Genomic DNA, 16,210 nt, shown 5'->3' on the forward strand with positions numbered 1-16,210 from the left:
TTATTAAAAGCATATCGATCCACAATGGACCCAAAGCAGCCAGGTTATCAGGACAATGTCCAGCACGCCAAAGGACCTTCCAAATTACTGATGTGTTTTGAGGGGAGAGCCCCAGCTTGCTGATATGGAAAAATATATTCAGCGCTGAACTAACAACCTCATATAGCAAATAGGATTGCCAGCTGAACACTTGAGGACAATCGCATAAGGCCTCCAAGTATATAAAAAGTGCAGCGCAATCATGATAAACATAAATACATAGACCGCAAGATTCACAAGATAAACGAATAATAAATATATGCAGAAAAAAAATAAATGAAATGAATAAATATAAAATCAAGTCCACTAGATGAGCTGAAGCTTTGAAAAGGTTCCAACATGAATAAAGCCCAAAGCATAGGAGCTGTGGAGGATTCCTCAGTCAATGAAAAGATCAAGGATCAGGGTGCTGGTAACAATACATATAAGAGGACTCCTTGTGTGCAGCTATATAATCATATCACGAAGGCTTTATCTGCCTCTCGACTCCAGACCCAGACCCTGCAGGGTCAGACAGCATAAAATGGCTATGAAACAGGCAGCTCCAGTACTCATTTAACTCCTTTCTTGGATGGCTAATTCGGACCTCATCCGCAATACAAGCATGTGGGGAGAGAGGAAGCAGACATCTAGTGCACTCTTTTGCTCTCACAGCCTCACTGCTACTGACACTTGCAGATGTTCTGGGGCCTTCTGCTGCATCTTGGTACAGTGAGTCTGGGAGTTTCTCTCTCTGCTGGGTGTGTCGAGCGCGATTGCCTGGCCTTCGGGGGGCACAGCAGCGCAGTGGGACTTTTTCCCAAAATGTTTTTTTTTTTTTGGTTGCTTTTTGCTGACTGTTTCCCCTGGGGCAACATGGACCCTACAGATCATGTGTGCCTACCTGAGCCCCCTCGGGGAGGCCACAGGGCCCTCCGGATCCCAGCTGTCTACCGATGCAATTTCAGCGGTCCTGGAAGTGTTTGTGTCCCAGGTGGAGGTGGTCTTTAAAGGGTGAGGTGCTAAGAAACACCCTCCACCTACCCCTGCCTCATCTGATGTCTCAGGTTCTGAGTCTGACTCAGCCACCGCAGACGCTAGTCTCCCTGCAGGGTCCGCTACCTCGCACCCTGTCTCTTCTGACAGTGAGGATGACCTTTCTACCTCCACTGCCGCGCAAGATAAGGCGCTGGTGGACGCACTAGTTTCTGTGCGTGATACCTTGAAAATGGAGGACGCAGCTACGGCTGCGACTGGGGCGCAGGTTATGTTTAGCACTCGCAAGCCATCCAGAGCGGCAAAGGTTTTTTCCTTTCCTGCGTATTTTGACAGCATGCTCCAAAAAGGATGGGACAGCCCAAAGCGTTCCCCTGGGGTGCCTAAGCGGATTGCTAGACGCCATCCTTTTGAGGAGTCCCTTATTAAAAAGTGGACTGTGCCACCTACGGTGGACCCTCTGGTCTCAAGACTGAATAAGGCTACCTTTATCCCAATGGAAGATTCCCTGTCTTTAAGGATCCGGAGGATAGGAAGGCAGAGGCTGTGGCCCGCAATATGTACTCCCTGGCAGGGTCTGCACTGAGACCGGTGTTTATGGTTGCCCTTGTCACGCACACATTGACTAAATGGGATGAGTTACTACGCTGTGACCTGGAGGGGAATCGGGTTCCCTCTGACTTAGAGGAGCTGTTGGACCAGCTGGTGCAGGGGCTGCAATTTGTTTGTAATGCCGGGCTGGACACTGCTCCCATATTGGGATGACTGTCAGTTTCGGCAGTGGTCCTTCAGCGTATACTTTGGTTGTCTGACCAAGGAGTCTGGTCCCTAGAAGAATCCAGGTTACCGATCAATGTTCTGGACCTGAGAGCAATCTGGCCTTTCATAGTCCACTGGACCGAGTACCTGCAGTGCGCATTCAATCGGACAATGCCACAGCCCTGGATTATGTCAATCGCCAAGGGGGCACCTAAAGTGCCCTTGCGGCCTCCTTGGAAGTGGTGGGCATCCTTCATTAGGAGGAACGCTTTGTTCCAGCTCCTTCCGCTGTTCACATTCCAGGAGTGGAAAATTGGCAGGCGGATTTCCTCAGTCGAAAAGCCTTGGGTGTGGGAGAAGGGTCCCTCCATCCGGAGGTGTTCCAGCAGTTGTGCCTTTTTGTTGGGGCACTCCAGATGTAGATCTGTTGGCGCCTCGGGTCAACAAAAAAGTACAGAGGTTTGTGGCACACTCCCGGGACCTTCTGGCGGACGCTGCAGACGCGCTAGTGGCCCGTGGGGTTAGTATCAGCTGATGTATGCCTTTCCTCCTCTCAAGTTGCTGCCAAGACTGCTTCACAAGATCAAGGCGGAAGGGATTCCGGTCATTCTTGTGACTGGGCTCGCTGCGCTTGGTTCTCCGACCTGGTCAGACTAGTCAGACGCTCCTTGGAGACTTCCTTTCATCTACGGTCTCCAGGGCCAATTTTCCATCCTTCACGGTCGCTGGCTTTGACGGCTTGGATGTTGAAAGCCAGGTGCTAAAGGACAGGGGTTTGTCTGCTTCAGTGATTCCCACTCTGCTTAAAGCGATGAAAGCAACTTCTAAGAAAATTTACCATTGTACGTGGAAGTCGTATATTGTGTCGTGTGAGTCTCTTGGGGCTCCCCCTCGCTCTTACTTGGTGGCTCGGATCTTGGCTTTCCATCCACGGGGAGTTGATCAAAAGCTTGCCTTGAGTACTATTAAGGGTCAGGTTTCGGCCTTGCCAATTTTCTTCCGAAGACCATTGGCCACTAATTCCCTGGTGCGTAACTTCATCCAGGGAGTGCGACAATTGGTACCTCTGGTGCGACTTCTGTTGTCACCTTGGGACCTTAATTGGTTGCTGTCAGTCCTCCAGAAACTTCCCTTTGAAAGTTTTCGGAGGATTTCCCTGCTTACCTTATCCCAGAAGGTTGCCTTTTTGGTGGCTATCACTTCTGCACGCAGGGTGTCAGAACTGGCGGCGTCCTGTCGTTCTTCCTACCTGGTGGTTCACAGGGATAAAGTGGTACTTTGTCCAAATCTGTCCTTCCTTCTGAAGGTAGTTTCCAGTTTTCACTTCAATGAGGACATTGTGTTACCCTGTGTGTCCTAAGCCCAAAAATGGCCTAAGGAGTTTGCACTGCATACTCTGGATGTGGTTCGGGCAATCTGGGTGTACTTGGCGACTGAGTCTTTTTCAAAAGTCAGATTCGCTCTTTGTTCTCACGGATGATCCAAAGAAAGGGCTGACTATTTCCAGATGGATCAGACAGTTGTGCAGGCTTATTCAATTAAGGGTCAGGTTCCACCTTTCCCTGTTAAGGCACATTCTACTCGGACGCTTGATGTTTCCCGGGCTTTCCATCATCTGGCATCTGTGCTTCAGGTTTGCAAGGCAGCTACCTGGTCGTCTGTTCACACCTTTACCAAATTTTAAAGGGTGGATGTGCTGTCCTCTGTGGATGCCTCTCCTGGCCGCAAAGTTTTGCAGACTGCTGTTTAGGGGGCTTTTTGGCCTTCCTTGTGGGTGTGTTTACTGTTTTGTTTCAGGTGGACCTCATCTTGTTCTAGGTTTCCTGGTTGGCTATGTTTAGCCTTGGGGACTGTTTTTTTTTTTTTTTTTTTTTTTTTTTTTTTCCTGCTGTTCCTACCCCTCATTTTTTGGCACTGCTTTGGGACGTCCCTACAGATATGCATCAGGAACTGTCCGTCAATGAGCGATAGAGAACTGTTTTTTTGACTTACCGTAAAATCCTTTTCTCTTTAAGTTCATTGATGGACGCAGTACCTGCCACTCTATTTTGAGTTGGGTTGGTATTACTTCTCTGACACTGCTTTGATACAAAACTGACATCCTATGTAGGAAGAGAGGGGGTGTATCCTTTGGGACTGCCCATAGGCGTAGCCAGAACTTTTTTCGGTCTAGTGTCTTACTCCTGCGGGGGGCAGTATAACCCTACTGATATGCACGAGGAACGGTGTCCGTCAATGAACTTAAGAGAAAAGGATGTTGCGGTAAGTCAAAAATCCAGATTTTATCTTTTTTTATCCATGAGTCGAGCCTCCCTTATCAGCCAGCGTAATGGTAATATTTTGCCTGGCTGATAGGGAGTTCAAAGCATTAATAAAAAAAAAAAAAAAAGAGATATAGAGAGATAGGGAGATATATAGAGAGAGACTATGGAGAATTTAATGTACCATGGTTTGTCGGCATTCTATGGGCGTATGTAATTTTAAAGCTTGACATGTTGGATATCTACTTACTCTGTAAAATAAAACCCTATATAACTTAATTACTTATCCTTTGTCCCTAATGTACTCCAAGAAGAGGGTTTTACAGTAAGTCAAAAAGCCCATTTTGTATCCTTCTCTTATCCTCCATTCAGTCTCTACCGGTATAATTTTTTAATGCCTTTACTTTCTTTGAAAGGCCTAGTAATAGACTTGTAGGCTCAGTTCACAATGCTAAAACACCAGGATAAGGATCCTTAATTTTAAAATAGTGTTGTTTCAAGTTGAGCCCAATAAGATTTGTAAAATACAGTCACATGGCTGATAATCGAGTGTCTTGGGTTGGTGTTAAAGCTTTAATTGAGCCCAATGAAATTTTATTGGACTGAAAATATGCCTCCTTTTTTTTTTTTTTCCTGGTGTTAGCTGTGAATTAAGCCTTATGTGTTTTTTCCATAGTACTGTCATACTGAAAGTGGAAATTAGGAGCCTGTAAAAGCACCCTGGGGTTGAGAAGGACCCTTAGTTGGAGGAGTGGGGACAGTAGGGCACGTTGAATGAATAAGATTGTTTGCAGATATTATTTGGAAGGTTTCTTCACTGAACTGTGGATTGGAGGAATCCCAGGGATCTTGACCTTGCTTGTTTGATGATGGTATCATGTTTGCCTATAAAAATTAATTGGGCATTTATGATTTCCGTCTTTTAATTTTACAAATAAAATGTATTTCTAGGCAAATTTTTATTTTTTTTAATAGTGGGCAAGGTTTTGACCCCCTTGTCTGGCTTTATTGCTATCTGGGAATCCATTTGAGAGATTGCCCCTTCGTTCCTGTTCTGATAACAGCTTCATTAGACAGAAATGAGTGTTTTTTTTTTTTTTTTTTTCTTCAGTAAAATACCAGAAGGCTGGGACCTCTATCAGCTTTTTTTATTGCGATCGGTGTACCTGTGGCAGCTTTTAACTCCTTGTTTGGCATAACTGTTGTCAGCAGAACATGGAGTAAGGGGAAATCACAAATGTCCCGGATGTTGATAAAACCTCACAGAGCTATTCTAACTCCTTGCACTATATAAATAACTAAAAAAATATAGCTGGACACAACTTTTTTAACCTCAGAATCCAGATTTGAGGTTGAAGCCTCTACCCTAAAGTAGAACCATATATAAAGTAAAGCCTCGTACACACGCACCGATTGTTGGCCGACCGATCGGCCGTCTTTTGTCCAGTGTTGTTGTGTTGGTTGAAATGTGCTCTAGACTGCACACAAATTTTGTCGGCCAACAACCAACTGCAGAAGTGATGTCATGTTCTGGTCTACTTTTCGTGTGTTTTTTCTCCTCTGAGCATGCCCAGTCTTGCTCAACTGATTTTTGTCTGCCGAAATCTGTACTGACTGAGGAACAATCGGCCGTTCTGGTGACGGCCAACAAAAATTTTATAGCCTGCACACCAGATTTTGTTCGGCCGAAAACTCGCAGTCAGTTGTCGGAAGCATCATACTAACAAGCCGATAATCGGCCGATCGGGCGGCGGCCGAAAATTCACGGCCAACAATTGGTACGTGTACGAGGCTTAACAACAATCCTAGCTAGGTTCTGAAGTTTCTCTTTTTATAGTATTTTCTCCAGTTTAAAAATACCTTTAAAAGATCTTAGGGACCAGTTCTTGGAAATCTGAGTGTTTAAATTGTCACCTTCAAAATGGTCCGTTCACAAACTTGTATATTTCTATCATGTAAAATTGTTACTTTCTTGGACTGAATAGCTATATAAAGTGGATCTAAACAATAAGGCGAGCTTATTGTACTGAACCTGAGACAAGTCGGCAGCTTATTTGTCCAGGCCCCTTTTGTACATGCATTACACACTGTAATGGTGGAACCGCTATCCACATTCCTAGACTCTTTCTGCTGGTGTAAACCCCTAGTCAGAAGCTGTAGTAGGGTTATGTCTGTCAAACTCCTGATAGACCTCTATGCACTGCCACATGTCGAAGTGCTCTATTTCCAATTAGAAATTATAATTTAATGTTGCTTATTTCAGTAGACCCCTCATTGAACCGCTCAAGTAGATGCAGTATAAACCTAAAGTTTTATTTCAGAGTAGAATCCTATGTATAAATCTTTGTAATATGACTTTACTCTCAAAATGCTGCAAAAAATTGGTAAAAATTTGCATTAGACATTTGGAAAATTCAGCGTATCCATTTAAGAGTAAAAAGAAGCAAAGTGTGCTAGAGTTACCAATATTGCACAGTAGCAAGACCACATACATAATTTGAGCCTTAATTGCATAGTTGCATAGTAGTTGAGGTTGAATAAAGACAATAGTCCATCCAGTTCAACCTGTGTAGGCGCGCGTGGCCGCAATCATCTCTCATACCCCTTAATGTTCCGATCCTTGAGATGTACGTCCAAGAGTCTTTTGAAAGTAGCTATACTTCCCCCAGAAACTACCTCTTGTGGTAGAAAATTCCACAATCTTGTAGCCCGAACAGTAAAAAACCCCCTGCGTTGCCTGAGATCAAATTGCTTCTCCTCTAATAGTATTGTGTGTCCTCGAGTCCTCATGCAATCCTTGCGACTGAATAGCTTTTTTTCTATGCTGAGATCACCATTGAGATATTAACAAATTGCTATCATGTCCAACTCTCAGGCATCTCTTCTTCAGGGAGAATAAATTAAGCAATTGCAGACGCTCTTCATAATTAAGGTCCTCCAATCCACTAATTTGTTTAGTTGCCCTTCTCTAGACTCTCTCCAGCTCCAACACTGAGTACTGGCGACTAGAACAGAATTATATTATCCATTAGGAGAGTGAGAAGGCAAAGCAATGTAGTTCAGCTTTTCTTGCTTAACAAGCTGTAACTGATTAACTGCAGTAATGAAAGGACAAACCACGTTCAGGAATAGCCACATCTCCCGTGATTGTAAATGGGTAGGTAGGGAAGAGGGAGGAGATTACTGGAGTATGGCACAAGAAAGAAGTTACCACTGCGCCTTCCAGAAAACAAATGATAGTCAACAGACGCAAAGAACAGTTCTCTTTATTTTAAACAATTTAACATGCTAACATTTTTTTTTTTTTTTTCTTCCTTTCAGAAAAATCATGGCAAGAAAATTGTTTGAAGTTGGGGGTATGCTGTTTCCATATATATTACACTAAAATATTCAGTATATATGCAAAGTTCCACAGAAGCATAGATGTTGTCCTAATACTGTGTTGTATAAACAGTGCGTTTTATATATGTATTTACAATAGGCCAAGGATAGGCAACCTTTGAATGGTGGAGATCTACCTAAACAACATAAAGGGAGCAAAGATCATTGGTGTTCGGTTGCCCCTATTTTTAAAGACATTAAAGAGGAACTGCAGTCTGGTCACAAAATTTCTGAAGCTTTCCTCCAACCACTTTGCATATTATTTGATATATACTGTGATCCTATACTTGCCAAATATGCTGCAGAAATCTCCCTCCACTGCAGCCATTTTAACTGTGGGCATCTGAAGCTGCTGACTGTTAACTGGATTTACAGACACCCAGAGCTTTGCAGCTCTCATTGGCCCTCCTTTGACTCATCCCTCCTCCCCTGCTGGCAAACTCTCACAAGAGTTGGAGAGCTATGCATGATGTTAATTAGCCCAGGACTTTTAATAGGGCAGTGGATGGTGTAAGTTGGTAGAGCAGTGGATTGCGTCAGTAGTTTTTATATTTTATTTTTTTTTACAATTTAATTTTTTTTATTACATTTTACAATTTATTTTTTGTTACAATTCTTTTAGGAGCCCAGTTGTGGGGCTTTGGTGACATATCAGGGGTCTCAACTGCAAGTGGCTGGGGATACGGATTTTACCCCCACCCCCAAACCCGGTACCCTAAGGCTTATGCTAGCCCTGTCCACAGTAGTGGCCACTGCCCCCCCTCCATAGCAGTGTTCTCTGTCTGCCCCTTTCACATTTATCCCCTCCCACACACACACACACACACACACACACACACACACACACACACACACACACACACACACACACACACACACACACACACACAGTGGTGTCTTTGCCCATCCCCCATTGCAGTGTCCTCTGCTCCTTTTACATCACCCCCTTCCCCCATAGCAATGCCTTCTGCCCCTGTCACATCATACCCTCCTTCCCACAATAGTGCCCTCTGCCCCCTTACATACACAGGGCTGCTGATAGGGGGGGACCACCAGCCCTCTTGTAGGGGGCCCGAGCACACAGGGGGGCCCACACAGAGAGGGGGATTAGTGATGGACAACAAATACAGAAATCTTCCTCCAGCACCTGAATCTGATCTGTCCCTCTCCCTGCTATCAGCTTTTATCTGCTGAGAAAGACAGTCGTCCCTCACTAAGTCCCCGTTCACACTAAGGCGACCTGTGAGACGACCTGGTCGCCTCACAGGTCGCCGTAGGTCGCCTTCCATAGGGAAGCTGCGGACCCGTTCTAATAGGAGCGACACAAGTCGCTCCGACTTAGAAAAAGGGTCCGGAGCTTCTTTGGGGCGACCCGGAGGCGACCGCCATAGACTTCAATGTTATGAAGTCCGTGGTGGCCGCTCCGAGGTTGCGGCGCGCTGCTCGCACCGCGACCTCGGAGGTCGCCTCCCCAAGTCGGATCGCCTCTATGTGAACGGGGCCTTATCCCCCTCCCTTGTGTGGGCCCCCCCTCCCAGCACTTATCCCTGCTCAGGAGTTTATTTGTAAATTGTTACTTTGTTTCTCTCTGTCTCTCTGATCTCTGAGCTCCAACTGCCCAGCCTGTACATTTCTCTCATCTCATCTTCTTTTTTATTTAACATAGTTTTTTTTTTTTTAGATTTAGCAGGAATTATGCGAGTTATGTTATATTTGTGTCTGATAATAGGGATTTTGTGTAATTTTAGCTAAATATATCTTTAATATTTTCTTGGAGGGGCCCTGCCAGGTAGTCTGTACGGGGCCCCGCGATTTCTAACAGCAGCCCTGCACATACACACACATACACACACACATACATACACACACATACACGTACACACATACACACATACACACATACACACATACACACATACACACATACACACATACACACATACACACACACACACATACACACACACACACACACACACATACACACACACATACACATACATACACACACACATATACATACATACATACACACACACACACACACACACACACACACACACACACACACACACACACACATACACACACACACACACACACACACTAGTGATATCAGAAGATGAGTGGATTAATTCTCCTACCTATATAGAGTTGTTCACAGAGCCGAAGTGTGAGGCAGCACAGCTCTGGAGGGAGGGAGCCAGAGATGGCGGTGTTAACTTTCCATACTAACAAGCTGGTGATTGGTTGCTAGGACTGCCTAAAACTTGAAAAGTTAACTTGGCCAGCACCCGCTCTTACCTTCTGTTCTGTGCTGTGAGGAAGGATGAGTGTAGCGGAGGCAGCTGGAAGGAAAGACTGGCACTGAGGTGGGGGTTGGCAAAGCAGGAGTGTTCATGATCTATCTGTCCCCCATCCGCAGGCAACGGGGAGATCTTGATCGATGGGTGCTGACCCCCCCGCAATAGGCCAAAAATTTACTTTCATTAGTACATGGGTGCCAGTTTAAAAAAAAAACTTTTTTTACATTTGGATCTTTGCACTTAGTATCAGGGTAATAACTCTCTAATAAGTGGGCATCATTGTAACTTATCTTCATGAACTCCTATACATGTAATAGCGGAGCGAATATTGGTAAAGGAAACCTATTTGAGTGAAATGAGATGCTTCCATGCTGATCCAATGCCTTTAGTACTTGAGCCGGTCAGAACAAGTACACCCATCAGAATATTAATTGCAGCATGCTTCAGAGCAGTGGTCACCAACATTTTGGACTTCACACACAATTTTGGATCCTGTGGACCATTATTATGAGTTTTACATGTCTTATACACACAATGCTCCGGCTGTCTGCCCCACCCCACATACTCTGCTGCCTTACACAGATTTATCATTGGATCTCACCTACTTTATCCAGCCACATGCACGAGCTCCATGCTCCCTCTGTCTGATGATCACTGCCATTGGAAGTTCCCTCCTCCTTCACCTCCTGCTCTCTGCACTACTGCTGGTGCCTCCCCCTGAGTTCACAGGAGCCAGAACTAAAGAGAAGGCATCGGTATCAATGTGCGCTGACAGCATTGACTGCCAGTCATTGAGAACACTGGAAACCACATTGGGAAGTATACATCTGCCACAATGTTTATTTGCGGCACATAATCCTTGGGGACCACAAATTTTCTCGTGGACCATCAGTGATCCACGGACTAGGGATAGATCGATATGGTTTTTCCAGGGCCGATACAGATACCAATATTTTGGTCACCACGTATCCGTATCGGCCGATATGGGCTGATATTCTGCACATTCAGTCACACATCCGATGCAGAGTGGCCAGTGCCCCCATCCGATGCAGAGTGACCAGGGCATGGGGATTAGAGCGCCGCCTGATTACACAAAGAGCAGGGTTCTTATGCTTACCCGACGTAGGCACTCTCATACAAAGTCCCGCCTCCTGAACCGGCTCCTATGATGGACGTCACCAGTGTGCGGTCTATCATAGGTAGGAAGCAGTCCAGGAGGCGGGACTTCGTATGAGAGTGCCCGCGTCGGGTAAGCTGAATAACCCTGCGCTAATCAGGGGGCACTCTAATCCCCATCCCCCCCTTCCCCTCCGGAGGCAGCCCTACCCTAAGAAAATATCGGTCATGTCGGGCAAGTTTGTGGCCGATACCGATATTTTCAAAAAAGTGAATTTTGGCCAAACCAATAATCGGTCAATCCCTACCACGGACCCCTGGTGGGTGACAGCTGGCTTAGAGAGAGTACTACATTTTATATGAATACCATGAAAGCAAGGCAATGTTTTTTTTTTTTTTTTTAGGGTAAGCAAAGTAAAAACTAGCAACCACTCGGATCAGTTTCTACCTAGCATAAGTAGGGTGCACATGGACAGGACAGTTCAAAGAACAATACGGTACAAATTGTTTCCCAGCACATTTAGCATCAGTGAAGACAAAATTTTGTCAGCAGAAAGACAAAATATAAACTTCCAAATATTTGCATTTAAAATAAGAGTTTTTGTTGCATACCTTTGCAAATATATCTAATGCACTGCAGCTCCAAGGCATCTCTGGATGTTCCCAACCTATCTCTACAAAGTTTAGTCCCTAAGCTTTTTGGCAATGGCAGCTTACAGCACAGGTTTGCTTTAAAAAGCCTAGTCTGGTTACCAAATCTCCCCTAAATTTACCAAGATTCCTTTTACAGTTATACCAATGTTTAATTTGTTTCTTTCATTGCTGTAGACTACGATGGTCAGGTTGCCATTTCTGAAGCCTTGTGTAGGATGACACCCAGAAAAATGAGAGAGAAACTTGTTCCTCATTGGTTTGATGACGACGCCTTTTCTGCAAATGCTTTTCTTGAGATAAATGACAAGGACTTTGAAACGGTAGGTGTCATAAGGTCTTGTATCATAAACTGCAGTAACCCAGAGCAGCTAGGTGGATATCCTGATTGTTGTGGGTCCCTGCAGGTCATTACTCTGCCTATCTAAGCATGGCAAATACATTTTATAATGTCTTGCATCTCAACTTTTACGGATAAAGTATATTTGTCCTACACCTTACACACACGTATTTATAGACAAAATATTGGCTTTTGATCAGCATATAAATATTTAAAAATTGCAACACCTTTTAAGAGCAATGAGTGCCAAAACTTTGAAAAAAAAATTGTAAGCTTACATATGTGGAAATGTATTTGTTCTGTTCTGTAAAAAGGCTGGATCACCTGTATCACTTAAATTATTATTATTTTTTTTATATATTTCAAGCCCCCTTTATTACTTGCAGTAATGGCTTTGCAAATCTTATACACAACAAATCTAACTCGGAACAACTTAATTGACTGGATGGACAGTAAATATAATTTAATTTATAAGTTTGCTAAATTAATTTTTCATGAGGTAAGACTCAAAGTTGTCAATCATATTGACTTAATGTCTGGCTGTCTTCACACTCTCAGCTACAACCAATTGAAACAGTGCCTCATGGTCAAAACTCCAGGAGTAGCTGCCGTATTGAAATGGAATGTTTGCTTTTCTGCTTTTCCCAAAGCAAGGGCCGACCCTACTCAAACATTTTCACATTCCATTTACCTATGATGACATCTGATGTAAGCTAGCACCACTCACCTTGTTAAGGCCAATTCCATTTTTTCTCTGAGCAGAACTGTACCTGGTCTTTTCAATTGTCTGCCTTTTTTGCTGACCAGTCGGTGAAATAATTTGAACAGCCCAAGTACTCAAAGCGAATGGTTTCGTAATGCCAATAAACTGACTACTTCCAAATGCAAATAGCTTGGTCTGTAGCAGGGGTCTCCAAACTTTGTAAACAAAGTTTTAGTTTACTGTCCTTCAGACTTAGAGGAGCCAGACTGTGGCCAGCGAGAGTAGAAATGTCCTGGTATCAGTGGGAGTAAACAATGCCCTATTTTTGGTATTGGAAAAATTGTGTCCCATAGTTGGTGTCAGTGGGAGGAATAGTGCCTCATCGTTGGTGTCAGTGGGAAGAATTATGTCCCATTGTTAATGTTATTGGAAGGAATGGTGCCTGATGGGCCAGATGAAAGCAAGCAGAGGGCCCCATCTGGTTCCTGGGCCACAGTTTGGAGACCCCTGGTTTAGAGGCTGGTCTAATGTATTTTGCATTTCAGTTATATTCAGTTTAGCACAATCAATGTGGCATTATCTATATGGAACTACATTCCAATATACATTGTAAATACACAACAAAAACAGAAAAATTGATTTTTCTCTATCGCTCATTGACAGACGTAGTCCTCGGTGATACAGCACCTTCGGGTTATGTTGCCTCCACAGGAGCAGGACTAGACAGGAAATTAAAATGCTCTGGCCACACCCTAGGGGCAGTCCCAGAGGGTATATCCTCTCTCTCTCTGCCTCAGCAAATCAGTTATTTTCTGTCTAGTTAGGAGTAAGGACCTAGATACCTTGCTGGGATCTTCGGTCCTGGCAAGATTTTTTTCTTAAAAAGATTTTTTAGACAGCTTTTTTTCTCCAGTGTTCCTGTGAGATCTTCAAGCAAGAAAGCTGAACTGGGCGACGGGCTGGATGTTGAGATCCGGTGGTCACCCCAGTTCAGCCTACGAGCGCGTGCAGGCCATAGCTCCGCGCTGGGTCGGCCGCGACAAAAGTCCCATTAAGGGACTGACCCCGCGAGTTAAACGTCTCGCTGAAACGCCAAAGACCATGAGTCACGGCGTCTGTATTGGTCGACAGCCCTCCCGCCCCGGTGGAGAGGGGTACTGTCAGGAGTTGGTGCCCGCCTGGTTCCGGTATGGTGAGTAGTATGTTCCCCCTTTTCCCCCTGACGGGTCTTGTGTTGAACGCGGGCCCCTCTCTGTATGGTAAGATAGAGTCCCCCTCTATCCTATAACATGGCACAGATCCTCCTACTTTGAGTGTGATTTTATGTGCAAAAAGCCAGGAGGCTTGGTTTGGGAGCTAACAATCTAATTGTATACATGTTTAAAAGATTGTAATCAGTGGCAGTCTGGGAATCTTACTGTGATAAGAATAAGGTACCTACCAGTCAGAAGCCACGGACATGTAGACTGCCTTCCTAGTCAAATCTCCAGCTATAGCAGGCCTTCCGAACGGCCATGAGGTCCGCCAGGGCCGGTACCGCCAACCACGCCAAAAAACCCCATGCAGAGATAGTGTTGTGTGCCCTGCAGCACACCGCTATTCGGTACAGGCCGCCGCCATTTTTTTTTTTGCTGGATTGCACGAGCCGCCATTTTGGCGTAGCCTCGTGTCTCCAGCATGGGGGCGGCCATGTTTGAGGTGATCCAAACACCTCGTGGAGCTAGGGGAGGCGCCGGAAGGCGTGCAGAGGGGCGGAGCCGCCTCCTTTCTTCCTGGGCAGCCAGCCAAAAGACTTCCTGTTTGTCAAGACAGCGCTGTAACCTGTTGCAGTTAAACTCTGAGCATCAAGTGGTGAGCCTGGGGGTCTCTCTCTCTCTCTCTCTCTCTCTCTCTCGATCGATCGATAGGGATCCCTAGCAGGTAACACTAAGGGGCTTTTGTGGCGCTGGGGGTCTGTGGAAAAAAAAAAAAAAAAAAAGTTTTTTAATTTTGAATTATATTATCCGGGAAGTTACTGGAATAATCATGGACCCTGCCACACAAATTCCCCCACCGGTTTCCCTCGAGGGGGCCACGGGACCCGCCGGTGCACAGAGTGTAGAGGCATTTACAGCAATTTTGGAGTCTTTGGTGGCTCGGGTGGAGGCGGCCTGTCAGGGACGGGGGTCAAGGAAGCGACCCCCGCCTACCCCTATATTATCTGACACCTCTGACTCAGATTCAGAGATGGTCACTGCAGTTGCAGGTCCCTCTGCAAGGGCTGTTACCTCAGGTAAAGCTCCCTCAGACAGTGAGGAGGACGTTTCTTCTCCCGCTATAATTCAGGAAGAAGCATTGGTGGACGCACTAGTTGTGGCAGTGCAGGAAACCTTAAAACTTGAGGTTTTACCGGCAGAAGCAACTGATACAGAGATTCCTTTTGGTACTAACAAGCCCATCAAAACGGTGAAGGTTTTTTCCTGTACCCAAGTGTTTTGGTAATAAGATTAAAGGAGAATGGGAGCATTCTAAACGTAAATATATATAACGTATATCAATCTGTGAAGCCAATTAATAATGCAAATCAATTGGTGCATAAACATAAAAGTTCATAAGTGTCCATAAATATTTTGCAGGTGAGTAGAATTGTATTCTATCCGAATAATACGTGTATCCACCACCGAGTGAAATTCATCCTTACCAAACGGAAATAAATAAGGTGCAACTATATTTTCTTGTGCTGAAAAAATATCCAATCTCCTTGTGAACAAACACCACGTGTAAATCACCAAGAATTAGCCTCTTACCAGATGGTAATAGGTATGCACTTGTTCAGTGAAACCACCGCCTTGCTTCCTCTTTAAAATCCTGAAGTGGGATGTAGAACCGCTCTACCTTTCTTTCTCCACTAGATGGCAACGAGTACCAGCAAGAAACACAGCCTCATCCTTCTTTACAAGCTCACAAAACCACCGTGTATTAAATGGAAAAAAAGGGCTAATAGTGTATTACCCTTGAGATTTATTCAAAAAACAGTTGATAATGCACTTACAATTAGATGTCTTGTATTCAGCATAAACATAGGCATACGAATTCCTGCAAAGGCTTGCGGCCGGCTGCAGCACGGACCGCAAGTTGTGTGTGACGTGTGCGCCTCCTAAACCTTAGGAGGCGCACACGTCACACACAACTTGCGGTCCGTGCTGCAGCCGGCCGCAAGCCTTTGCAGGAATTCGTATGCCTATGTTTATGCTGAATACAAGACATCTAATTGTAAGTGCATTATCAACTGTTTTTTGAATAAATCTCAAGGGTAATACACTATTAGCCCTTTTTTTCATTTAATACACGGTGGTTTTGTGAGCTTGTAAAGAAGGATGAGGCTGTGTTTCTTGCTGGTACTCGTTGCCATCTAGTGGAGAAAGAAAGGTAGAGCGGTTCTACATCCCACTTCAGGATTTTAAAGAGGAAGCAAGGCGGTGGTTTCACTGAACAAGTGCATACCTATTACCATCTGGTAAGAGGCTAATTCTTGGTGATTTACACGTGGTGTTTGTTCACAAGGAGATTGGATATTTTTTCAGCACAAGAAAATATAGTTGCACCTTATTTATTTCCGTTTGGTAAGGATGAATTTCACTCGGTGGTGGATACACGTATTATTCGGATAGAATACAATTCTACTCACCTGCAAAATATT

General features: G+C 44.7%; 1 protein-coding gene across 1 annotated transcript in view; it reads left to right on the top strand.

Moving 5' to 3' along the window:
* Positions 1-16,210, top strand: part of SYCP2L (synaptonemal complex protein 2 like) — a gene marked incomplete at its 5' end in the record, with an annotated part of 320,901 nt that overhangs the window by 27,624 nt on the left and 277,067 nt on the right. Inside the window, 2 exons of the mRNA XM_082258962.1 lie at positions 7,356-7,390; positions 11,666-11,811. Coding sequence (XP_082115088.1) covers positions 7,356-7,390; positions 11,666-11,811 — 181 coding nt within the window. The remainder of the gene's footprint in view (positions 1-7,355; positions 7,391-11,665; positions 11,812-16,210) is intronic.

Source organism: Pelophylax lessonae (genome assembly GCF_965119305.1).
Source record: "Pelophylax lessonae genome assembly, chromosome: 5".
Lineage (NCBI taxonomy): Eukaryota > Metazoa > Chordata > Amphibia > Anura > Ranidae > Pelophylax > Pelophylax lessonae.